The following is a 27675-nucleotide window of genomic DNA, read 5'->3' as shown; positions in this document are numbered from 1 at the left end:
GGATGCATTTTATTGTGTATAAATTTCTTCAACAAGGCTGTTTTTTTAAAATGTGAAGATCAATCTCTAGAAATTATGGGTTTAGAAAGAATACTTAAATTTATCTCCATGAAGAAATGAACTTTGAATCAGGGACGTAACCCAGTAGAATATTACTAGCCATGTTTCCCGGGTGCTAGAAGTTGCCCCTACCGCAAATATGAAAGAAAAAATATCTGCTTTGTTAAAGATAAATTTATTTTAAAACAAATCAAAAGAACACCAAAAAAGTCTCTTAAGGTGGAAAAAAAGTTTTAGGGGAAAGTTTGTTTTTGCAGTAATTTTTTTCATTCTGTTTTTCAGAGTATCCAGGAAGGAAATTGTGGGTAACATACCAAATTGCTAATAAACACTGCAGAAAATAGGTATTTGCATTACAGTGGTTCTTTTAAAGATTTCAAAGCATTCTAAAAATATCTAAAAGAGATTTTCACATTAGTTTAAATTATTATTAATTTTTCTCAATACACTTGATTATAGTACGGTCTAATTTATTTTAGTCCTAGCCAAATTTTTCTTATGTCCTCTCTCCTTCGGGCTCTTTTTTTCACAGCGGTTTGTTTTCACAAAGAACAAATCAAAAGTCATAAGCACCCAGAGGCTGAAGTACTGATTAAGCTGATATTAAAACACAACTGGGATTGTCATTTCCTGTTCTAACCATTTGATCACGCTGACTTCTGTTTCTGTGCTTCTTTCCTATTTTGCATTAGAAATTTAATACATTGGTAGGGGAAAAAGGAGCTCAAATGAGTGGAGGGCAGAAACAGAGGATCGCAATTGCTCGTGCCTTAGTTCGAAACCCCAAGATTCTGATTTTAGATGAGGCTACTTCTGCCTTGGATTCAGAAAGTGAGTCAGCTGTTCAAGCTGCACTGGAGAAGGTAAGTGAGCAGAAACGTTTCTTATTTCCATACTCCTGGTTCATTATCATTTCTAAGTACAAGAAAGTACAGATCTGTAGTAGATTACTCAAGTTCAGAGCCCTCTTTAAGGTATGAAGGCAGGATGTTCATCCACGTGAGAATTCATGCGATGACGATAGGAAGTGGTTTAGAGGAGAGAGATTTGGTGGTTGGTTTGTGCTAGAAATATATATATGAGGCTCATACACAAGCAGTCATCCAGCCTATACCTGCATTCCAAGAGGTTTGCACTTTCCACCTCCCCAGAGTGGCCCACCACTACCATCACTATTATAACCATGCCCATCCTTTGCTTCTTCTACATACACCCGTGGGATTCTCTTCTCCAACCCCTTTTCTTCTTTAGAATACCCCCAGGTATTCATTTTGACCTAATTTCACCTCAAGTGGAGAATCGCTGACCTTGAACCAGCGCCCTTCAACAGCTCTGGCCCCTCAAACCTCACCCTGACCTCCTGCTGACTATGAGCTACTGCACATACCTCAAGACCATATGCAGCTGTGGCCCTGCACCAAATTGTACTGCATCTAGGAGGGGAGTTGGCAGTGGCGATATGAAAAACCATTGAACACTTTTCTCGATGGCCCGACTCCTTTATAAACCAGAGCCTTCAGACCCCTTACAAGGCTTAATGGCACATTTTACTTTGCATTTGCTTGGAAATGAGTTAAGTGGTTTTTTCTCTAAGAAAATCGCAGGTTGTTTTTTTTTTTAATGCTGCCTTTATGGAACCAGAAACGGATACTGGCAGGCTAAATGTTCACTGCTTATTGAAAAATCTCGTAGTCACTATTATTTAGTAGAAAATCAGATTGTGCAAGTTTGAACGCTTGTTTCCCTCCCATGATAACAGTGCCACATGTTGCTTGTGTGATAAATAAATAATCTTTATTTACTGTTGACACCTCGGCAATTTGGTTCATCTTGGTACAGAAAATACAAAGACAGGACTAATGTTTTATTCATTTTTTTATACTTAGTAACTAGGACAGGGATCTGCATTTAGACTATATTCAAGTCTCACTCTGTCGCCCATGCTGGAGTGCAGTGGCATGATCTCGGCTCACTGCAATCTCTGCCCACTGGGTACAAGCGATTCTCCTGCCTCAGCCTCCCGAGCAGCTGGGATTACAGGTGTGTGCCACCACGCCCAGCTAATTTTTGTATTTTTAGTAGAGACAAGGTTTTGCCATGTTGACCAGGCTGGTCTCAAACTCCTGACCTCAGGTGATCTGCCCACCTCGGCCTCCCAAAGTGCTGGGATTACAGGTGTGAGTCTCTGCGCCCGGCCAGTTATATAAGATTTTTTAAAATGCATTGTAATAGGCTTTCCAATTGTTTCGAAGGTTTGATGTTGTGCCCGTAGTCTTTTCATCCACTGGTAATCACTTTAGGTAATCAAAACTAGTTCAGACTTTTAAAATAAATAGATGCTTGGTGACATAATAAATAAATGTTCTTCTTATTGGTTAATATGAAACATCTATCAAAAGTGAAAAAAGAAGAATGCATATGTTTGTAATCTGATTCCAAAATTACACAAAATAGTAACTGTGAAAAAAATGAAGGCAACATATGAAAATAATAACAGCTGTGTGGCAGAATTATGGGGGAATATAACTTATTTCAAAAATTCATTTACTGTCACTGTTTTTCCACTGTTTAAAGGAGAAAGATTAAATCAATGTAGAAATAGGTGTGAAACTGCTTTATGTATGGTTTGCTGGGTGAGGGTAAAGGGTAACCAATAGGATGAAAAGTAGCATAGTAAACTAGATTAATTGTATACTCTTTGGCTTACTGGAACATGACTTATATGGAGAAGGGGAGAGTTCAAATATAGGCAGGGTGCTGGAAGCTGTAGCACCATAAGAGCCCTCTCCACTCACCACCATAGAGGACAGTTATGGAAGCAAGCCCTTGGAGTGGGCTTTAGGTAAGAAAGGTAGGACACCCAGCAGGTCTTGTTCCTGATCAGCTGTGTAAGAGGCCCCAGACTCTGTTACATGACACAGCCTAACCCACACAGCAATTTTCTGCTGCTCAAAATATCCTGCAAGCCACTAACCAACAAAAAAAGGCATAATGAAATGTGTCCCTCCTCCCTGGTGATAGAATCTATACCCATTTTGCTCCACAACCTGCCCTCACATATCCCTTCCACCCCCTCCTCTCCATTACTCATTTATCTTCCACTTATACGAAGTTCTAGAACCTGTGAAACGAATCAATGGTATTAAAAAAATCAAGTCAGCAATTTCTTAGGGCAGGGGTGAATTTTAACTAAACAGCAACATGAAGGCACTAACACCCTTCTCCTCACTTGGACTATTGCAGTAGCTGACTCTGCATCAGCCTATGCCCTCTTCAATCTGTTCTCAACACAGCAGCCAAGTGCTGCTATTCAAATGCAAATTTGGTGACATCACACTTCTACTTCAAATCATCCAATAACTCCCTGCCTCACTCTAAGTAAAAGCCAAATTCCTTACAGTAAGCACAAGGCTCTATGGAGCTGGGTTCCAAGCTCCTTCTGGAACCTTCCTTCCTACCATTCTCCCCAAAAATGCCTGCTTCTTAAACATAAAAACTCTCGCACTTTTCATCAGCTAACACACAATGCATATGTTGTTTATTTTGCGATTGTCTCTCTTTCCCCACTTGAATGTAAACTCTCTGGTGGTGAAGGCTTTGATTGATTAACTGCAGCATCCCCACCTCTAGAGCAATGCTGGCCCCTAACAGACAGACAGCCAAGAGATATTGTTGGATGGACTTCAATGAGTGTGATCCAGGATACTTCTAAGACCAGAAATATTCTTTTTTTCTTTCTTTCTTTTTTTTTTTTGGAGACTGAGTCTCACTCTATCACCCAGGCTGGAGTGCAGTGGTGCGATCTTGGCTCACTGCAACCTCCACCTCCCCTGCCTCAGCCTCCTGAGTAGCTGGGATTACAGGCATGTGCCACCACACCCAGCTAATTTTTGTATTTTTAGTAGAGACGGGGTTTCGCCATATTGGTCAGGCTGGTCTCAAACTCCTGACCTCGTGATCTGCCCACCTTGGCCTCCCCAAACTGCTGGGATTACAGGTGTGAGCCACCGCACCCGGCGAGACCTGAAATGTTCTTTTCTGGACTCCTTGATTTAGAATAACTACAAACTAGTTTTGTTTCACTAATGATCAAGAAGAATTTCTAGCATCAGGGAATAAAGGTTCCTGCCATAGGGTGTGAGTTTCACTCTGCTACTGGTTTTGACCTGGTGTGCCAATGCAGCAGGTTTCCAAGCTGCCCCACTAGTAGGAGACAGCAGTGAGCACCTGCAGGCCCTGGGGAAGCTGAGGAAACCCACACTGATTCTGTGATAAAGCCTGTGAAAGCTCTTTGAAATGTTAAAAGTGGTATGCAAATCTAAGGCATAATTATTATTAAGGGAATTTCAGCCACACCACATCAATGGAGAACCTCTAAAAAGTCCCTTTGGTAATTATGTAGGAAGAGTTATAATCACAGTATTATTCTTTGAAAATACAGGGTTGCTTTCCTGCAGCCCTCATGGGCATCTCTCAACCATCACTGTACTTTCTCCCTATGATGCGCCCTGTTGGTCTTCCTCCAAGACCTCTTACATTGTATTTATAATACTTAGAGGACTAGACAATAAGGAAATTGGTATATTACATTAAGCTGTGGGCCACTTGATTAAATTAAATTCTAAGAAGTGATTATCCAAAGTCGAAGTTGAGTCAGAGCAAATTTTACACACACACACACTAATGCACACACATTTTGTATGTCTGTATCAATTAAATATCTCACTCTGTATTTGGAATTTCAAAAAATAATTTATAGCAACACTATAATAGTTGGGAACAGAAAGGGAATTTGTCCAAGGGAATTTCCTTGGCTGAAATTTAGACAAAAAATCAAAGGTAACACACAGACTACCTAATGGGAAAAACATGATTGGTTATTTTATAAACCTGCTTAATCAAGCTCACATTTGTAGGACTTGATGTTAAATTCTAAGCCACTAACTTCTTTTAGAGTAATGGTTCTTCTCCTTTGATAGATCAGGGCCCCTTTGAGAATCTGATTGAGAAAGGGAAAAATAAACCACCATAACTCTTTAGAAAAGTATACAAATTCACTTATACAAAAAGGCTTACATGTACTCTTGAGGGGTTCATAGACCCCTGAAGTCATTTGTGGGTCCTTATTTTAGATGGAACAAAGGAACAAATGGATGATAATAGCTAATTCTCACAAGACCCCTATAAGATTAAGACATTTATTCTCCTGTTTTACAGTTGAGCTGTAAAACACACTGAAGCACAGGGAGGTTAAGTAATAGCTAGGCACAGTGAAGCCAGCATCTGGACCAGTCATCCTTCTGCCTCATTCATGTAACCACCAGGCTATATTGCTTCAAGATTACACTACCAGGAGGTAGAGATAAAACCGATTCCAGATCAGGCTTCAACCCTCTTAATAAACATAGAATTACCATTTGATCCAGAAATTTCACTTCTGAGTATATGCCCAAAATAATTGAAAGCAGTGTCTCAAAGAGATATTGGTATACCAGTGTTCACAGTAGCATCATCTACAGTAGCCAAAAGGTGAAAACAATCCAAATGTCTGTTGACAGATAAAAGGATAAAGAAAATGTGGTATATACATACAATAGAATAGTACCAGTCTTTAAAAGGAAATTCTGATGATGTTAAAACATGAATAACCCTTGAAGAATTATCCTAAGTGAAATAAAACTGACAAAAAAGGATCCATATTGCTTAATTCTGCTAGTATGAGATACATACAATAGTCAAATTCAGAGATGGAAAGTAGAAGAGTGGTTACTAGGGACTTGGGGGAGGGGAAAGTGGGGAGTTAGAAATGGGTATACAATTTCAACATGAGATGATGAAAATTTCTGGAGATGGGTAGTGGTGACAGTTGCACAATAATGTAATTAAGATTGTAAATTTTATGTTACACTTTTTTTTTTTTTTTTTGAGATGGAATCTTGTTCTGTTACCCAGGCTGGAGTGCAGTGGTATGATCTCAGCTCACTGCAACCTCTGCCTCTCAGGTTCAAGCAATTCTCCTGCCTCACCCTCCAGAGTAGCTGGGATTACAGGCACACATGACCACACCCAGCTAATTTTTATATTTTTGGTAGAAATGGGGTTTCCCCATGTTGGCCAGGCTGGTCTCGAACTCCTGACCTCAAATGATCCACCTGCCTCGGCCTCCCAAAGTGCTGGGCTTACAGGTGTGAACCACTGCGTCCAGCCAGACATGTTTTTACCAAAAAGGAGAGAGAGAGAGAGAGAGAGAGAGAGAGAGAATAGTAATCTGAGCCTGAGTACAAAAGAACAGTGAAAAAAATTAATAAATAAAAGAATAGTGACAAAGAGGAATTTGGCCTCTCAGAGTCAGAAGGATCCTACCCTTTAAAATGGCTATAATGGTAAATTCTGTATTATGCATATTTTTCCACAATTTTAAAAACAAAACACAACTAGCCTTTTTTCGAAAACCACACTCACACTGTCTTCTTGGGAAAGAAATTCAAACCATACTCCAAATCGAAGCTCTCATGTGGGTTAAACCCACTTTTATTCCCATAAGTTGTTTATTTTTATACTATTGTATAAATAACGAGTAGATTTCTCTTTTATAAATTTAAGTCACTGTTACTTAGGAGGACATTTCAAGGTTTTAAAGAATATAGTAAAAGGTCTTCTAAGATATAATAAAATATTTTTCCATGATATGGATAAGCATCTTGGTGATTTCTATAAATTAAAATTATTCCTAAGCCTTTCACTCCTCCCAAAATAAGGAAAATGCCTATAGAAGATACTGATTTTCCTAAGTGCTGTCAAATAAGTGATCTCTTAATGTATTATTTATCAAGAATAAAAGTAGGTAAGGTATTATGCTCTTGTGGAAAAAAATAAACTAATTATTGCAGCATTTTCTCTTCTTACCCACCATTTACTTCATCATTTTTTTTTTTTTTTGCAAATTTCTCCACAAATGCTTAAATGATTAGTTTGTTAATAAAGTTAAGTAAAGCTGGGTGTGGTGGCTCACACTGTAATCCCAGCTACTTGGGAGGCTAAGGTGGGAGAATTATGTGAGACCAGGAGCTCAGTACCAGCTGGGCAACGTAGCAAGACTTTGTCTGTAAAGAAAATAATAAAATGATTTTTTAAAAGTTCAATGAAGAGAAAAGGTATTAAATGATGATAAATAATTTTGTTATCTCCAATTCTTAATTTTCATGTTAACTTATTTAGAAGTGACAATGAAGAGATTCCAGGCCATAAAAAGAAAACATTTTACTATTATTATGTTATTATTTCACATTCCTAATTAGGTAGTACATTTGGCTTCATTTTAGCAGAGTTTAGATTTTGAAAGTGTTTCTTTTCTAAAGGGTCTTAACCCAAGCATTCATGCATTCACATGAGTGGATTTCTGCAAGTTGGAAAGAAGGGTCAAGGAGCAGGTGAATCACACATTAAAAGTGACTTCTAAGTTCCTGATATTTTGCTATTTGTCATCCTACTTGACAAAAAAGAAAGCATTCTCAGACCAGTGAGGTGGTCTGACAGTAACCCCACATTGTTGAGCCCTGGAACCCATGTCGACCCGGAAGAACACTAAGCCAATTGGCTTTCAACATCACAGTCAGGTAGTTAAGAGACAAAAGGCTGTGTTTCCCTTTCAGCTACCATGGTGACCTTATTATAAAAGATGACCAGCTAAAATTTGATACCCTAAAAGAAAAGACACTGAAGAGTAGTGAGAAGTTCTCAGACTGTATTCTTGGAGTACTAGGGTACTAGGGTCTCCAAGGAGCCTCTCAAGTAGTGAGAGAGGTGGTGAGGTGAGGTGGAAAAGCAGGTAGGGCTGTACCCTCGACTCCCCCGCCAATTCAAGCAGTGCACCGATCCATTTATCTGGATGAGATATGGATGGATGGATAGATAGATAGATAGATAGATAGATAGATAGATAGATAGATATAAATATACATATAGATATAGATATATAAGCTTCCAGATGAGCTTTTGTTGAAAGGATTTTGCAGTTAAAAAAAAAAAAAAGGTTGGGCCAGGCGTAGTGGCTCATGCCTGTAATCCCAGCACTTTGGGAGCCCGAGGCAGGTGGATTGGGAGTTCGAGACCATCCTGACCAACGTGGAGAAACCCCGTCTCTACTAAAAATTAAAAATTAGCCGGGCATGGTGGCACATGCCTGTAATCCCAGCTACTCGATAGGCTGTGGCAGGAGAATCGCTTGAACCCAGGAGGTGGAAGTTGCGGTGAGCCGAGATCATGCCATTGCACTCCAGCCTGGGCAACAAGAGCAAAACTCCATCCCAAAATAAAAAAAAAAAGGTTGACGATAACAGCACTGCATCATGGAGCACATGTGACCGATGAGCCCCAAATCCAACTGACGCAACCTTCTGGAAGGCAGTGAGTGGGAACTTGTGTTCTCCTAGGTCTTCTACGCCACACTTGCCCCCAGGATACTAGAACTCTCCGTGCTGACACGCTTCTCCAGAAAGTGTATGACGCCTGGTAAAATGCTCTCAAATGCTCGAGGCTTTGTATTGTTTTCCTTTCTTTTCCTGCTGCCCTCTATGGTTATGGCAAGTCCCATAACCATCACTGGTGAGAATCTAGCTGATCTCCTCAGGCCCGTCTCTCTGCCTAGCAATTCTGGGAGGGATGTTTTAAAGCACCCTCTATTTCAAAGTCCAGGATAACGACCTGGTAATGTATGGCTGTGCATGGAATTGTAAAGTAATCTGAAAAATGTCAGCGATGTGTCAAGCAGAGACCTGTCTTCCTGGTGACCTTTGTTTGGTCAAATACCTAATTGTTTGGCTTTTAGCTTTGTATAATCTGTGAAGCTGGAGAGGAGATAGTAGGAAATTCTTTCACTATTGTACTTTCTAGAAGAAATAATACAACAAAGACGTGTTGAAAATCTACCACACTATCTGCTTTGAGGTATCTGGAACCACAGCGGAATGAATTGCACTATCTACCTGTCTTTACACTAATTCTGGCTACAAGACAAAGTATCAACTCAAATTTTCCTGATCAGTTTTTTAGCAGGCTTTGGCTACCAAAATCTCTTCTGTGTTTTAAGTCTGAAGCAATTACTGTTGAATTTTTTGTTGTTGTTCACTATGGGGAGTATATCAGTTTTAGTTCACATCGATGATCTAGTAGAGATGTATTTTTCTAGTATACTTGATAGTACCTTGAGTATGTACAGTACATGTAGGCCCATTTTATGGACCTTTGAGGCACAGTTTTGTTCCTTTTAAGTTATTATATATTTCTGTGATTTTATTTGATGCACTGAGATATAAATTCATGCTATAATAAATTAAATTATAACGTAATATCTACCTTAATCAAATGTTTATCGCTTAGGCCAGGAGCCTGGCAAAGATGACATAGATGTAATGCTTGATAACTAAATAAGTATGAGAAGAGATATATATTAAAATACCTGTGAAGTGAACCCCCCATGAAGAAAAGAAGGTCTATAATAATACAAACCTGTATCAGGAAACCTTGTGATTCTGATTCTGTGAACAGAAGGATACATGGAATTCTCAGACCTTTTCTAGCTGCAACCTTTTAATTGTTTGACTTCATATTCTGTCCCCTCAAATTCTCCTTAGACTGTGATGTGTTAATGCTGTCTTTTATATTTTCTAATTTAATTCCATGCACACTAATTTGTTTGAGAAATGTTGGATAGTATTGTGAAATAATGGAGCTAATGGGTCACATCATGTGGCTTCATGAATAAGATTTGAGATCTGTTTGCTTTTGGAAAATAATATCCGTAACTTTGAGGAAACAGAATAAATAGGAGATTTATTAAATAAATATGGGCCACTACGCTAGGTGCCTGAGTGTTTTTGCCTTCACGGTTATCAGCTTTCTAATACATACCACCCCAAAATAGCATCCTTGGACTTTCTTTTAAAGGGCTGTAGGCAAGTCCCAGGTCTCCAAGACCCACAATAGAATTCAAACTTGAACTGTGAAAGAGAGGAGTGATATCAGCATAGGCTGAATATCTTACCTCTAAAAAGGAAGACAAATCAGACGAACCCAAATTGAGATATTCTACAAAACATCTAACCAGTATTCTTTAAAACTATCAAGTTCATCAAAAACAAGGACAACCTGAGACACTGTAACAGCCAAGAGGAGCCTAAGGAGGCATGATGACTAAATGTATTGAGATATTCAGGGGTGGGGATCCTAGAACAGAAAAAGAGCATGAGTTGAAAATTAGAGAAATCTGAATAAAATATGGAGTTTAGATAATGATGTGTCAATAGTGGTTCAGTAGTTATGGCAAATGCATCACAGAAATGTAAGATGTTGGAACTGGGGGATATTGTGTGCAGGGTACATGGAAGCTTCCTGCACTATCTTTGCAATTTTTCTGTAAGTCTAAAACTATTGTAAAAAAAAAAAAAAAGAAAAAGAAAAAAAAAGGTTGACGATAACAGCAGTACGTCATGGAGCATACAAATCCAATTGAGGCAACCTTCTGAAAGGCAGTGAGTGGGAACTCACTGTTTACTTAAAAGAAAAAAAAACCACTCGTATTTTTAACCAATTTTGTTATACCATTCATAAGGGTGTGCTGTATAAGTGAGGCTTAGAATTACCACACCAAAGTAAACAGGAGACTGAGGAAAACAAGAAGTAAGCTGACAGGGTGCGGTGGCTCTCACTTGTAATCTCAGCACTTTGGGAGGCCGAGGTGGGCGGATCACCTGAGGTCGGGAGTTTGAGACCAGCCTGACCAACGTGGAGAAACCCTGTCTCTACTAAAAATACAAAATTAGCCGGGTGTGGTGGCGCATGCCTGTAATCCCAGCTACTCAGAAGGCTGAGGCAGGAGAATCGCTTGAACCCAGGAGGAGGAGGTTGCCATGAGCCAAGATCGCGCCATTGCACTCCAGCCCAGGCAACAAGAGCAAAACTCCATCTCAAAAAAAAAAAAAGAAAAAAGAAAAAAAAAGAAAAACAAGAAGCAAGCAATAAAAACCCATTCCCCACGTATCAGTCACTCATTAGTTTAATAAAATATTCATAAGCTTGACAATATCAGAAAATAAAGAAAGCACTAAGCATGTTAGTGCTTAGTAGAACTCTCTTCTACTGCAGAGTAGGTTATACCATAAAAATGACCCATAGAAACTTACATATGCTTATAAGTAATTTCCAATTAAAAATATTATTATGCTTCTGTTATCAGATCTTGATGAAGTTAAGAAAAATAAAGCTTTCTGTCTAGAACCCTATATCACAGTTGTCCCCAATCCACTTTGTCATTATTTTTGCAGGGCATTCATTAAAATGTCTCAGTCTCATTCAGGATTCCTGCAGAACTTTAGAATGACCAACTGGGCTGCTGAATATATTTGCTTCTTTTATTTGACTTTGACTCTTGTTTTTAACCGTTTTTTGAGGTTTCATTGATATATAAGAAACTGTACATATTAAAACATATGATTGGAAAAATTTTGGCATATATGTACACCACGATCAAGATAGTCAGCCACATTTTTCACATGACTTTTGTAACCATTTCATCCTGACCCTCTCCAGCCCTCCTCCCCTGACCCTTGGCAACCACTGATTTGCTTACTGTCACTGGAGATTAGTTTGTATTTTCTAGAACTTTATATAAAGGGAGCAATACCACATGTATTCTGTTAGGTCTGGCTTCTTTCATTCAGCATAATTATTCTGAGACTCATTCATTTGTAGAATGCATCAATTGTTTGTTTTTATTGATAAATGCTATTCTATTTGTGACTATGCCACAATTTAAACTAATTGGTATGGATGCTCATTTGAATTATTGGGTTTGTTTTCAGTTTTGGGATATTACAGATAAAGCTGTTCTAAACGTTCATATGCAAGTCTTTGTATAGATACGTGCTTTTATTTCTCTTGAGTAAATACCTGGGATTTAAATGGCTGAATTTTATGGTAGGTATACTTTTTACTTTTTAGTTACATGTCACACTGTTTTTCTTTTACATTTCTACAAGAAATATATTAAAATTCCAGCTACTCCACAACTTGTCCACACTTCATATAGTCATTTATTTTAATTTCAGCCATCTGAAGAAATGTGTAGTAGTATCCCATTGTCATTTTAATTTGCATTATCCTGATGACTGATGATGTTAAGCATTTTTATGTGCTTATTAACCATCCATATTTTTTTCTTTGTTAAAGTGTCTGTTCAAATCTTTAGCCCATTTTATATTGAGTTGTTTGTTTTCTTATCACTGGGTTTTGATAATTCTTTATATTCCTGGGTACAAGTATTTTATCAGATATAGGATTAGAAAATATTTCTCCCCATTCTAGGGCTTGGCTTTCTATTGTCCTGAGTGTGTCTTCCAAAGGCCAGGAGTTTTTAATTTTGATGTTTAATTTATTAGGTTTTTTTTTCTTTTACAAATCAAGGTTTTGTTGTCATATTTAAGAAAGCTTTGAACAACACACATCGGGGCCTGTCAGCAGGATGACGGGAGGGAGAGCATCAGGACAAATAGCTAATGGGTGTGGGGCTTAGTACCCAGGTGACAGGTTGATAGGTGCAGCAAACCACCATGGCACACATTTATCTATGTAACAAACCTGCACATTCTGCACATGTATCCAGGAACTTAAAGTAAAATAAAATTTTAAAAGAAAGAAAGAAATATTTGCTGAATTTAAGGTCACAAAGACTTTCCTCTGTTTTCTTTTGAAGGTATTATAGTTTTAGTTTTTATGTTTTGAGTTAATTATTATATGTGATGTAAGGTACAGTTTAAGGTTCCTTTTGTTTTTGTTTTTTTTTTTTTTTTTTTGCATATAGACTTCCAGTTGGTCCTGTACCATTTGTTGAAAAAATTATCTTTTCTACACTGATTTTTCTTTGCACCTTTGTAAAAAATCAGTTGTTCATATATGTGTGTCTTTCTCCAGACTGTTGACTCCATTGTGCCATATTGATGTATTTGTCTGTCTTTGAGTTTATTCTTCTTTTTTTGTATTTAATTGGTTTCTGCTTTGATTTTTATTTCCTTTCTTCTGTTTTTTCTTTTTTTCTTTTTTTTTTTTTTTTTTGTTTTACTTCCTCTTTTTTTTCTTTTTTTCTTTTTTTTTTTTTGAGTTTAACTTGCCCTTCTTTTTCTTGTTTCTTAAGTTACATATGAAGTCATTTACTTGAAAATTTTTATTTGGTTTCAATATTGGAGTATTTTCCAGAGATTTTTTTCTGTATTGATTTCTAATTTAATTGCATTACAGTCAGGGAATATTCATGTATGACTTGAATACAAGGAAGTTTATTAAGACTTGTTTTATGGCACAGATTATGGTCTCTCTTAGTAAATGTTTTGTGTACACTTGAAAAGAATGTGCATTTTGCTATTGTTGGATGAAGTGTTCTATAAATGTCAATTGTGCTGAGTTAGTTGATAGTATTATTCAACTCTTGTCCTTATGGTCTACTTGTTCTGTCAGTCACTGAGAGAAGGGTATTTAATTCTTCAACTATTATTGTAACTTTTAGATGTATTCTTGTAATTGTATATATTTTGGTGTCATGTATTTTAGAGCTGTGTTATTAGGCACATAAATATTTAGGATTGTTAGGTTCTCTTGATAAATTGAGCCCTTTTTCATTAGGAAATAAACTTATTTACTCTGGTTATATCCTTTTCACTTTAAACTGCTTTATCTAATATTAACACAGCCACTGTTATTTTTCTTTTACTCTGTGTTAGCATGGTATGCGTTTTTTATCCTTTTAGTCTTAACCTCTTTGTTTCTTTATATTTAAAATGTGTTTCTGACAGATGACACGTAGTGGGGCCTTGCTTTTATATTCAAACTGAAAATCTCTGACTTTTAATTGGAGTGTTTAGACCATTTACATTTAATCTGATGATTGATATTAATATTATTAAATTAAATCAACCACTTTGCTACTTGTTTTCTTTTTTCCACAGATTCTTGGTTTCTGGTTTACTCATTTTCTGTCTTCATTTGGATTGAGTACTTTTTATGATTTTGTTTTATCTCTTTTGTGAGCTTATTTATATAACTCTTTGATATTTCAGTGACGGCTTTAGAGATTATAGTGTACACACTTAACTTAAGACAATCTACCTTCAAGTGATATTACATCATTTCATGTGTGGTATAAAAGTATGCATTAGCATACTTCCATTTCTCCCTTTTCGGCCTTTAAGCTATTGCGATTAGACATCTTACTTTGACATGTTATAAACTCCATCCCACATTGTAAATTTTAAAATCAATCATTAGTTTTTTTAAAAATTCAAATAGGTACTAAGAAAAAGTTACATTTTTCTCCATGCCCCATGGAGTTACAATTTCCAGTGTTCTTCATTCTTTTATGTGTATCCATATTTCCACTGCCATCAATTCCTTTTACCTGAAACCTTTAATGTGGTACAGTTCCACTACTGATGAATAATTTCAGCTGTCATATGTCTTTGTTTCACCTTTAGTTTTTGAAAAATTTATTTCCTTGATATAGAGTTTTAGCCTGAAAGTTGTAGGATTTTTTTTTCAATATCTTAAAGATGTTGCTCACTGTCTCCTTTCTTGCACTTTTTTCTGAGGAGAAATCTGTCATGTTTATGTTTGTTCCTGTATATGTAATGATTGAAGTTGCTATCAGCTTAAAGTAGACTGTCATAAATATAAGGTTTTTATGTAAGCCTCATGGTATACAAACAAACAAAAGTACCTAGAGTACCTCTTACCACTTGCATTCAACAAAGTCCTGAAGTTCTTAGCCTGGGCAATTAGGCAAGAAAAATAAAAAAGAAGTGTCAAATAAGAAAAAAAAAAAAAAGTAAGCAGATTATATGATCTTAAAATTTGAAAACTCTAAACATTACACACACAGTCACATACACACACAAAGTGTTAGCACTAAAGCACTAATAAATGAATTCAGTAAGGTTGCAGGGTACAAAATCAACATACAAAAATTAGTTGCATTTCTGTTAACAACAAATCATCTGAAACTAAGAAAACATCCCATTTGCAACAGCATCAAAAGAATAAAATACTTAGAAATAAACTTAAGAAGGTAAAATACTTGTACGCTGAAAACTGTAATCATTGATGAAAAAATTAGAGAAGACACCCATAAAATACATCTCATGATCCTGGATTGAAAGACTTGATACTGTTAAATGGGTCAATACTACCCAAAGCAATCTACAGATTTAGTATACAGATTTTGATTTAGTACAATCAAAATCCCAATGGCATGTTTTACAGAAATAAAGAACTCATCGTAAAATTAATAAGAAACCACAAAAGATACCAAATATCCAAATCAATCTTAAGAAGAAAAACAAAGCTGAAAGCATCACACTTCCTAATTTCAAAATACATTACAAAGTTATAGTAATTAAAACAGTATAGCACTTGCCTAAAAATAAACATAGAGGCTAATGGGACAGAATAGAAAGCCCAGAAATAAATGTATGCAAAATGATCGACTGACCTTTGACAAGGGTGCAAAGAGTACACAATGGGGAAAGATGGCCTATTCAACAAATGATGTTGGGAAATTTGGATGTCCACATGCAAAAGAATTGAAACTGGACTTTTATCTACACCATACACAAAAACCAACTCAAAATAGGTTAAATATATCAATATAAGAAACTGTAAAACTTAAACTGAAACTGTAAAACTTAGAAGTAAACATGGGGGAAAGCTTCATGACATTAAGTTTGACAATTATTTCTTGGATATGAGGCCAAAAACACAAACAACAAAAGCAAAATTAGATAAGTAGGACTACATCAAACAAAAGCATCACAAAGGAAATAATCAACAGAACGAAAAGGTAGACTACAAAAAGGAAAAAAAAAATTGGAAATCATATATCTGGTAAGAAATTAATATCTAAAATATATAAGGAACTCCTATAACTCAATAGTAAAAAAACAAAAATAAAGAACAAATAACCTGATTTAAAAATAGGCAAAGAAGTTGAAAAGGCATTTCTCCAAAAAACACATACAAATGGCCAATAAGTATATGAAAAGATTCTTGACATCACTAGTTATCGGGGAAATGTAAGTCAATACCGCAATGAGATATCTCCTCACACCTATTGGGATGACTATTGTTAAAAAAAAAGATAAGTGTTGGTGAAGATGTGGAAAAATTCGAACCCTTGTGTATTACTGATGGGAAAGTAAAAAGTTGCAGTCTCTATGGAAAACAGTATGGAGGTTCCAGGAATAATTAAAGATAGAATTACCATTTGACCCAGCAATTCTACTACACACACACACACACACACACACATACACACATATATGTGTATATATATACACACATTAATTCCAATAATTTGGATGTATTAATATATATTCAAAAGAATTAAAGTCAGTATCTCAAAGAAGTATATGCACTCCCATGCTCATTGCATCATTATTTATAACAGCCAAGATATGGAAACAAATTAAATATTTATTGACAGATTAACAAATAAAGAAAAATATGATACCTACACAAGGAAATATTAATAAGCCTTAAAAAAGGAGGAAGTCCGTATGGAACAACATGGATGAATCTGAATGACATTATGCTAAGTGAAATAAGCCAGTCACAGAAGGACTAATACTGTGTGATTCCTCTTAAATGAGGTATGTAAAACAGTCAAACTTGTAGATGCAGACAATACGATGGTGGCTGCTGGGGACTGAGGAGAGAGAGATACAGGGAGTTGCTGTTCAGTGGGAATAAAATTTTATTTATGTAAGATGAATGAGTTCTAGAGATTAACACTACCACATTGTGCCTATAGTTGGCAATATTGTATTGTGCACTTAAAATTTTAAGAAGATAGATCTCATGTGAAGGGTTCTTACCACAAAAAAAAATTAATCTGCTCAATAACTCTAAAATAGAGGTGGTAAAATTTTCCCTATTATCAAATGAAAAACATAAGACTTAGAGGGGTAAAAAACTTAGACATCTAAGTCCTCCAAGCCAGAAACTGGCAGAAACAAGATCCAAACCCAGGATTTGCAACTCCAGAAAACACAAATGGTGAAATTATTGAATACCAGTTTGCCATTATAAAAGTCATACACTATAATCTATATATACTGCTTGCCATTTTGTAGTTAATTACCATGTAATATATTAATTTTTATTAGTTACATCCATCATGATATTTGTCAGATTAACTGTATTATGAGTTTTTATTAAGACAGTGTGGACTTCATTCCTATATCATTAGTCTTCTTAGTTTGTTGTTCATAAAGCTTGCTCAGCTATTCATGCAGTGAATATAACTTTAATTTAAAAGCAAGTTATCACTTAAAGGGAAATTTGATCCCAGTCATATTATCTCAGTATATTCTTTTAGAAAAGAGCTCTGAAACACAGGTAGGGCTGCTATAGGGGAGCATAACTATCCTTTCTACCTACTTTTTGTGACAAGAGATGGGGATTAAGGATACAGATTTAGAAACTGAATAATAATTATCATCTTATTTTTAGTATCAGACTAAAAATCAGTTATCAAAGCCCTGACATCTCTCCTGACTTGGATAGATGTTTAACCATCAAAAAATACTGCCTTTTGCCAGTAATCCCAGCACTTTGGCAGGCCGAGGCAGGTGGATAACCTGAGGTCAGGAGTTCAAGAACAGCCTGGCCAGCATGGCAAGACCCTGTCTCTACTAAAAATACAAAAATTAGCTGGGTGTGGTGGTACACGCCTGTAATCCCAGCTAATCGGGAGGCTGAGGCAGGAGAATCACTTGAACCTGGGAGGTGGAGGTTGCAGTGAGCCGAGATCACGCCACTGCACTCCAGCCTGCATGACAGAGAGACTTCATCTCAAAAATTAATTAATTAATTAAATTTTTAAAAAGTACCCTTTCCCCCTCTTTCTACCTAGTCCCGCTCTTTAAATGACTCTCTTAAAATCTACACGTGGGAAAAAAAACCAGCTGAAGTCGACTCACATTGAACCCTTTTTACCTCTGTCAGTGGTCAAGGCCAGCTACGCAGTTTGTGGGGTCCAGCACAAAATGAAAATGTGGAGCCTCTTATTCAAAAACTATTAAGAACTCCAGAATGGCAGCAGCAGAGCATTAAACCAAGAGTCACACCCTTCTAAAGCTTTCTTACTTATAAACAAAAGTGCAATACATGTACACTAAATGAAATTGGGGAAATTGAGATGAGAAAAATACAATCCATAGGCCCAATAACTAAGAACAGGCACTATTAGGATATTGATAGATTTCTATATAGGTGTCTTTCTATGGGTAATTTTTTTAAAACATAGTTATAATAGGATATGTATTTTTCCTGCATTTTTACAGGTAGCATTATATCATACATCTTTTCCACATTATCATTTAATCTTAATAACCAATGTCTTGAGAGGTTCCCTTCTCTTATAGATTTGGAAAAAAGTTTGAAAGAAATTATCACCTGCTTAATCAAGTTTATCTATTGCAATGAAGAGACCTTGTGGAGAGAAGAGGGAAAACCACACCAGGTTTTAGTACCAGTCCTTCCAGTGACTGAATGAGGCCCTGAACAAGGTTCTTAACTTTCTGAGTTCCATTTTCCTGCTCTATAGTAGATAAGAATCAGAAAAGTAAATAGCAGTAACACAGTAATAGTATGAATAGTAACAATGTTAGCTGTCGATTGTTGATTCCCTGGCAAATTTGTAGTGCCAGAAGTGTCAGTTATTGTGCTAGGCGTTTACAAACAAACAAACAAACAAACAAAAAACGCATTACCTCAAGAATAGTCCACAAAATATTTCAGAGGAAGAATAAGCTGGAAGGGGTAAACTAATGGTTTTCAATACCTGTTTTAAGTCTATAGTAGTTAAAACAGGATAGCATTGGTGCAGTGACAGACAAGCTGAACAGCAGAATAGCAAGTAGAATACAAAAACAGACACAAAACAATTGCCACCTGATTTATGGTAAAGGCAGTTCTGAAGTATAGAGGGAAATGATGGTCTTCAAAATATGCTGTTGGGATACTTGGTTAACTGTATGGGGAAAATGTACATTGACTCCTACTTGGCATCACACATAAAAACTAATTCCAGGTGCTATACATCACATCCAAATATGAAAGGCAAATGATAAAGATTGTAAGGTAAAACATAGAAGAACATCTGTGTGACCTTGGAGTAAAGATTTCTTAAAAGTACTCAAAAAGCACAAATTGTAAAAGAAAAAAATTGATAAATTGGACTTCATTAAAATTTTGAAATTCTGTTCATGAAAAGACACCATTAAGAGAGTGAAAAGAAAGCCAGGTACAGTGGCTCACACCTGTAATCCCAGCACTTTGGGAGGCTGATGTGGACGGATCACCTGAGATCAGGAGTTCAAGACCAGCCTGGCTAACATGGTGAAACCCCGTCTCTACTAAAAACACAAAGAATTAGCTGGGTGTGGTGGCGAGTGCCTGCAATCCCAGCTACTCGGGAGGCTGAGGCAGGAGAGAATTGCTTGAACCTGGGAGGCAGCGGTTGCAGTGAGCTGAGATCATGCCATTGCACTCCCGCCTAGGCAACAAGAGCTAAACTCTGTCTCAAAAAAAAAAAAAAAAGAGAGAGAGAGAGAGAGAAAGAGAGAGAGTGAAAAGACAATCACATAAAGAGAAACTTTCATTGTAATACATGGTATTCAACAAAGTTCTCACATCTGGAGTATATAAACAACTCATGAAAATTAAAAATAAAAATACAGTTCTAATAGAAAAATGAGAAAAAATGTGGACAATTCACAAGAGAGAATATCCAAATTGTCACTAGTCATTTGAAAAGTTGTTCAACTTTAGTAGTCATCGGGAAAATGCCGATAAAAGTCACAATATGATAGTTCTCACCCATCAGACAGAAAGAACCAAGTCTTAGAAGATAGAGCAACCATGGCCCTGTTGCACTACTGGGGGGTTTATAAAATAGGGCAACCACTTGGAAAACCTATTTGGCAGAATCTAACGAAGCAGAGCATATACACACTTTATGACTCGGCAATTCCTCTCCTAGGTATAACACTAGAATTGTGTACATATGTTCATCAAATAAACATTTACAGCAACATAGTAGGGGGAAAAAAAACTTAAAAACGATCTAAATGCCAAACAGGAATAGAGTGGATAAATAAGTTGTGGTATAGTCACACAATAGAATACTGTGTGGCAATAAGAATAAATTATCTGCAACTCTATACAACCAAATGGATGAATCTCAAAAACATAATGTTGAGTGAAAAGATCCAGACACAGAAGAGTATACAATGCATAATCTCATTTATATAAATTACCAGAAAATCAAAACAAGTTCTGTTGTTAGAAATTGGGATAGTGATGACCCTTGGTATAGGTGAGTGTTAAGGGTGACTTGAGAAGAGCATGAGATGGACTTGTAGGTGCTGGTAATGATGGGATTCTTGACCTGGATACTATGATAGGGGTGTATTCCGTTTGAAATGCACTGATCTGTATGTACCCTTATGTGCACTTTTCCATATATTAATGATACTTGTAAAAAAGTTAAAAATACATATTACTTTGAATTTGTAACCAAATAGTTAAGTAATATCCCAATTTTAAAGATGAAAACAATTAACTTTCTGACTTTCTTTTCATTCTAATTTCTATTGGTCTTCTTATTCTATTCAAGTTTCCAAATTTCTGTATCCAAGGATAAGATACTTTAATATTTACAATGATACTGCAACAAAGATTCCTTCATTCCTTCCTTCCTTCCTTCCTCTTTCTTTCTCTTTCTCTCTTTCTTTCTTTCTTTCCTTCTTTCTTTCTTCCTTCCTTCCTTCCTTCCTTCCTTCCTTCCTTCCTTCCTTCCTTCCTTCCTTCCTTCCTTCCTTTCTTTCGACGGAGTTTCACTCTTGTTGCCCAGGCTGGAGTGAAATGGCATGATCTCAGCTCACTACAACCTCTGCCTCCTAGGTTCAAGCGATTCTCCTGCCTCAGCCTTCCAAGTAGCTGAGATTACAGGTGCCCACCACCAAGACTGGATAATTTTTGTATTTTTAGTAGAGACGGGGTTTTACCATGTTGGCCAGGCTGATCTCTAACTCCTGACCTCAGGCGATCCACCCTCCTCAGCCTCCCAAAGTGCTGAGATTACAGGCATGAGCCACTGTGCCGAGTCAACAAAGATTTCTTAAATAGTGCAAAGGATGTTATTTCTACTAATATCATATTTATTTTCTATGCTTTTTATCCTGTAGGCAAGTAAAGGTCGGACTACAATCGTGGTAGCACACCGACTTTCTACTATTCGAAGTGCAGATTTGATTGTGACCATAAAGGATGGAATGGTGGCGGAAAAAGGAGCACATGCTGAACTAATGGCAAAACGAGGTTTATATTATTCACTTGTGATGTCACAGGTAATGCTTATGTGACATAATGCTATGTTAGCAGGGTTTATTTTTAACGTTTCAGAGATCATACCACACTAGAAAACAAAAGTTGCAAATTATAATCTTAAATTTCAAAAAGCAACCAAAGTTTATAGTTCCTCAGTAAAGAAATTAAGGGTTTCAAATCCTCAGTGTTGTGCTAAATAATATGCTGAAAGTTGAAGAAGTAATGGGTACCCGGTACCTAATATCTGCCAGGCACCCCCCAAATAGGCTTCAAAACTTGTATGTGGCCGGGCAGGGTGGCCCACACCTGTAATCCCAGCAATTTGGGAGGCCGAGGAGGGCAGAGCACGAGGTCAGGAGATCGAGACCATCCTGGCCAACATGGTGAAACCTCGTCTCTACAAAAAATACAAAAATTAGCTGGGTGTGGTGGCGCGTGCCTGCAGTCCCAGCTACTTGGGAGGCTGAAGCAAGAGAATTGCTTGACAGAGAGTCGGAGGTTGCAGTGAGCTGAGATTGCACCACTGCACTCCAGCCTGCCAACAGAGTGAGACTCTGTCTCAAAAAAAACGAACAAACAAACAAAAACTTGTATGTGGTAGATACTGTGATCTTTGGCTAGAACACAAAGAAATATAACACACAGTCCTTATTTAAAGACTTAAAACTTAGCTACAGAGGCAAATTGCAAAATTGTGCATATAGATATTATTAGTTGTAAAAAGAAAAAACAAGATTGATGGGGAGAGACAGAGCTATATTACCCATAAAAGGTTTCATGGAAGAGGTCTTTAAGGTTAACAGATGGGAGCTGGGGGTGAACATGAAGGACAAATTCAGGTAGGCAGAACAACAGCATAGAAGCAAGAAGGAACTTGGTGTGCGACTGAAACAAAAAGGAGGTCAGCTTTCCTTAAGTACTTGTGAGTGTTGAGGGTATAATGGGAAAGAGTTCAATAATGAACGTCAGATCATGGAAGTTCTTAGAAGCCAGGCAAAAGAGTTGAGACTTAATTTGTGTAGGAAGCACCTAAGACAATACCTGGCACACAGTGGGCACTCAATAAACATTTGCTGAATGAAGGGATGCACACATAAAACCTTACTATGTGTGCTACCGCATCACCACAGATGGACCAGAAAGCTCATATTGGGCAATCAAGCGGGGGCATGATGATGCTGAAGGCACACAGCAAATTCCCCTTCTTTAGGATCCATACTTGTGCGTGTCATGGATCCACCCTACTGGATTTCACATAACTTTCTCATTAGGACACATTAATATAGGTCGTGGGAATTAAGCTATAGCTCTCTTCTTTGTTCCAGCCTGGCTTTCTTCTCTTGACCTGGAAGGCAGCCTTTTTTTGAAGGGCTCTTCTATAGATAACTGATTTCAACCCTTTTTGGTCTTCTTCAACTTTCTAATAATATCTTTGATGTCAATATTATTATTTTATAAATTAGCAAATTTAGAAAGTTATGAGCCCCCATCTCTTCATCAAGTTTGTAACTTCAAATTTCAAACCCTAGCTTTCTCCAACTGTGCTAAAATGAAATATTTCTGAACATACCCTAAGAAGCAATACAGTAAAATAGGTTTGAAAATGTAGTTTTTATTGAAAAACTGTCTGATGCTGATTTTATTTCATATTAGTTCATATTTTGTGCTTCAAAAATAAAAGTGAGGCGTTATATAACTGAATTTTTATTCCACAATAGACTTAATAATTTATGAAGTTTAATATTTTGAAACTAATATGGGTTGCAATAAAAGGAAATAACTGGTTGAGTTAACCCTATTTTGAGATTTTTTTAAAACTATTAATACTAATATAATCAGATCTTTCTTTGGAGTAGTACATCTTTATTTTTTATTGTGATTAAACTAAAACTCCATTATTATGTCTTAAGTTAAAGGCTTTCACATTATATAAAAAGAAAAAGTGGTGTGTTTGTGGGACGAATGTGTAAAAATTTTAAATACCTTATTTAAAATGGATTAGTATTCTCTGATTACCTAAAATGATGTCCAATTAGATATAACAACACTATTTTAAATATTAATACTAAGTATAATATTCTAAGCATTGTACAGTAAATGTAACATACATAATATCTGCACAAACAAGTAACTCACTTTTGAAGATCTGCACATACTTATTTGCCAATATTGACTGTGGAATCAAAATTAATCAATTTTGATAATTTGTGATTGTCATAAATATCACAGTTAATGCTGCTAAAATAATCCTGAGAAGCAGTACAGCAAAGTGCTTAAGATGATGAACTCTGTGTTCACTGCAAGTTGACTCCACCACTTAATAGTTTTAGGTCCTTGAGCAAGTTATTTAAATTCTCAGTGCATCAATTTCCTAATCTCTAAGAAAAGGGAAATAGTAATAACCTATTAATAAATTATTGTGAGTATTAAACAGGCTAAATCATATAAAGTACTTAGAATTATTGTTAGTGTAATAAATTTTATTATGTTATTGACATTAACATTATTTGATCAAACTTTTTAGAAAAGTTCAAACTATGGAGATTAATATTATAATTATTTACTAGACTGTCCATGATCATATACATGTATATTGCTTTAGTGGATTTCTATGTGAAAATGAAATATAAACACATACACATATCAAAATGTGTATTTTTGATACACATATACACAGAGATATACACATATCAAAGCTTATTGTCATCATTATTTTGTCCAGAGACTTTCTCAGGAAAAGAAATTTTCTTTGACTTACTAAAGCACCTTTTCAGAAAATTTATTATGAGGAGAGGTCAAAGTTTTATTTTAAACTTGCCACAAAGTGAGTAACTCCTGGGGGCAGGGGAGAAAAGCCAAACAAGGCAGGACATGATGGCTAGTTCCTGTAATCCCAGCTACTTGAAAGGCTGGGGCAGAAGGACTGCTTGAGCTAAGGAGTTTAGCCCTAGTTTGGGCAACACAGTAAGACCTACTCTTTAAATAAGGAAATAAATAATAAAAACAAAAAATAAAAAATTTCAAAGCCATATAAAATATTTCTTTCATGGCAGAGACATTTACAGGAAAAAAAAGAAAATGATAGTAAAAAGAAATGCCTGATTAAAGATGTTTGGATAGTCTGGGGCTGGTTAAAGTTCATTATCTCTTTAAATGACTGATTAACAGTTGTTAAGCTTGTCAAAGAATCACGGTGTCCCTGGAAAGTCTTCCATGTGCACATTCTCCTTGTGCATCTAAATTGACCTACATTTTCCATCTCTTCCCCACGCTGTCAGCAACTTAGCTGGGCTTCTCATTTCTCTTGTCCTCCTCCCATCTCCTCCTGGGAAAGTCACAGATTTACTCATACCACATTCAAATGAACAGCAAATCTGTAGCTCCTTTATTTCACTAAAGTGGTCTCATGAGTAGCAAGAAAAAGAAAATCTAGACCTAGAGCAATTTGATTTTGAACTTGGTTCTATCCTATAATGTACCAATAAACAGTTTCTTTAAAGTTAAAAATGTTTATTTCGAGACACAGTCTTGCTGTCACCCAGGCTGGAGTGTAGTGGTGCAATCTCGGTTCACTGCAGCCTCCACCTCCCAAGTTCAAGCCTCAGCCTCAGCCTCCTGAGTAGCTGGGATCACAGGCACGCACCACCACACCCAACTAATTTTTTGTATTTTTAGTAGAGACAGGGTGTTATATGTTGGCCAGGCTGGTCTGAAACTCATGGCCTGAAGTGATCCACACGTCTCCGTTTCCCAGAGTGCCGGGATTACAGGGGTGACGACTGTGCCTGGCCTTTAAGGTTAATTTGATTGCTTTGGAATTTCTTATTGTTGAGGAGCAGGCCATGTTAGTTCTGTGTTTTGTTCACAGTTCAGGATGGGTAGCAGGGGCCGGCCTGGAAAGCATGATTGTCTCCCGAGATCTCTCTCAGGCCCAATCTCACATATAAGTACCCAATTAAATACTACAAATTTATAAGCCCCAGAAATGGCTAGGAAGAAAGCATCAGAAACAGTATCTTCTGTCTCAAAAAGCTCCTCTTACTAAGATCTCTCCTTGTTAGTGATATAATTGTTTCGATTAAGGCATTGTTTTCTGCAGGTGATTATACAGGTCCTTGGAAAAGAAAGGACAATGAGCTATTGTTAGTCACTAACATTTTAGTATGAGATAGACTTATCAGTTATCTCAAGCCTGAAAGCTGTTCAGCAAGAACTACATTAGAATATGCCACTTTCAATAGCAAAGGCGATAACAGCTTTAAAGAGATGCTTAATAAGATTTCCTTGAATTTTTAAGGCATTCTTACAACGATAACCTGTATATTCTTCCTGTAAGGATATTAAAAAAGCTGATGAACAGATGGAGTCAATGACATATTCTACTGAAAGGAAGACTAACTCACTTTCTCTGTGCTCTGTGAATAGCATCAAGTCAGACTTCACTGACAAGGCCGAGGAATCCATCCAATCTAAAGAGGTAATGGCTCAGCGATCAACCAGTTTTTCCTACATGTTTTCTAATTTTGATTTAATCCTTGTAAAATTTAAAATTTATTTATAGGAAAATATTACTGTAGCACTAAGCTCACAAAACATGTCTTTCCCAAACTTCGCTCTAGCATCAGTGTGACACTCTAGGTAAGTCTGTCTAAAAAGGCTGCCTTTATATCAGAGGTCCTTCTTTATCAGGGGAAAAAAAAAAATCCCATGAGACTGTTAGATGATGTTTCTCCTATGAAGCAAACCATGGGTTAAAACAATGCCTTGGCAAATGTGATGGAGATACTAATGGTGATGCCCAAGATTAATTTGAGTCAGATCAGAGGCATGCCACTTCCAGAATGCAGATAGGCCCAGCATGTACACGACCCAGGCTTGCAGTCCCAGGGCACAGTTTGAGAAGCCTTGCTCACTGGGGTGGGAGTATTTGTTCCCATGCTTACTGTGCCCACTCCTACCCCCGCACCCCCAGGCTCTGTCCGAGCCCCACATCACCTGCTTTGACTCTCCTTCCGCTGATACCCTTCATACCTCCCTGCAGTTCCCGTCTGCACCTGAATTCTCACTTCTCTGTCTCAATTCCACCTTCTTTCTCTTAACATGCCCGACACCTGCTTTGAGCCTCCATCCCACACCCTGAACATTCTCTGTAGCACCCTTTTACAAAACACCCTTCCATCTTAATCCCACCTTAACCCATGCTTCTCCCAGCCTCCCAATTCACTAAGCTCCAGCCCTCTTTCCACCCTAGTCGATCTTTGCTAGCCCCTGGTGCTCCGTAACCTTGCATGCCTTGAAATCCCTCACCCTTGCCCTGTATCTCAGCTTCAATCCCCTAACCTCCAGCATCCATACCATCCCATACCTATCTTTGGCCCATTATTTCCTCCCATACTAGAGTTTCCTTCTTTTCCTTGGGACTAACAGAGACTTGAGATTGAATCGCCTCTTAGCTGTTCTCACCATCTTCATGCCCACTTTCCTTGGTCTCACCTGTCAATTATCTGCCTGAAGCCTCTGGATTATCTGTCCCAAAACCCCTCTTGTCCTTCTCTGGCATTGCTAATCTATTGCTTTTAATTTTAGCTACACTCTTTCCTTTTAGGTATGTAGTCCTCTACAGCATTTACACTTAGACATTTTTCCTTTTCTGCTAATTTTATTTTTAAGTCCATTTAAATAAATAAGCATGCAAAGAAAAATAATGGGATAGATGGTATGCCATATGGCAAATGTATGTTAAGAATATAGTACATGAAAGTTTGTACTGAGACACTAGGCAAGAGTGTAGGAAACACTGTGTTAAAACATCTATTGATAGCTGCTGGACCTGCCTCAGCAACTGCTGAAAACACTATGGAAATCTGCCTCTACGTCTAAAAATACACCATATTTATAAAGTGGATTTTCAAAACCTAAGAAAGATGAAAAACAGAACATTTAAAAAGGAATTTCCAGATCTCTGGACAAAAATGATATAATTGGTTTACAATCTGATACAACTACATGCTCCACACACATGGAAATGATAAAATATAAAATGAGAAAAACCAGTAAGATGTATCTAGGCTCTAAACAGGAGGAATAGCTCTTCACACCAGAACTAGAGCAAAAGCACAAAGTGGTGAGCTGGACAATAGTCACAGACCTGCTCTGAAAAGTAGGCCGAAAAACCTGGTTAGC

The 27675-nt window shown here is 37.0% G+C and overlaps 1 protein-coding gene across 1 annotated transcript in view; it reads left to right on the top strand.

Moving 5' to 3' along the window:
- Positions 1-27675, top strand: part of ABCB5 (ATP binding cassette subfamily B member 5) — a 126510-nt gene that overhangs the window by 34041 nt on the left and 64794 nt on the right. The window contains exons 13-15 of the mRNA XM_025379557.1: positions 753-923; positions 21351-21512; positions 25829-25969. Coding sequence (XP_025235342.1) covers positions 753-923; positions 21351-21512; positions 25829-25969 — 474 coding nt within the window. The remainder of the gene's footprint in view (positions 1-752; positions 924-21350; positions 21513-25828; positions 25970-27675) is intronic.

Source organism: Theropithecus gelada, chromosome 3 (assembly GCF_003255815.1).
Source record: "Theropithecus gelada isolate Dixy chromosome 3, Tgel_1.0, whole genome shotgun sequence".
NCBI lineage: Eukaryota > Metazoa > Chordata > Mammalia > Primates > Cercopithecidae > Theropithecus > Theropithecus gelada.
Note: the sequence above shows the minus strand (reverse complement) of the source record. Positions and strands in the feature narration are given on the sequence as shown.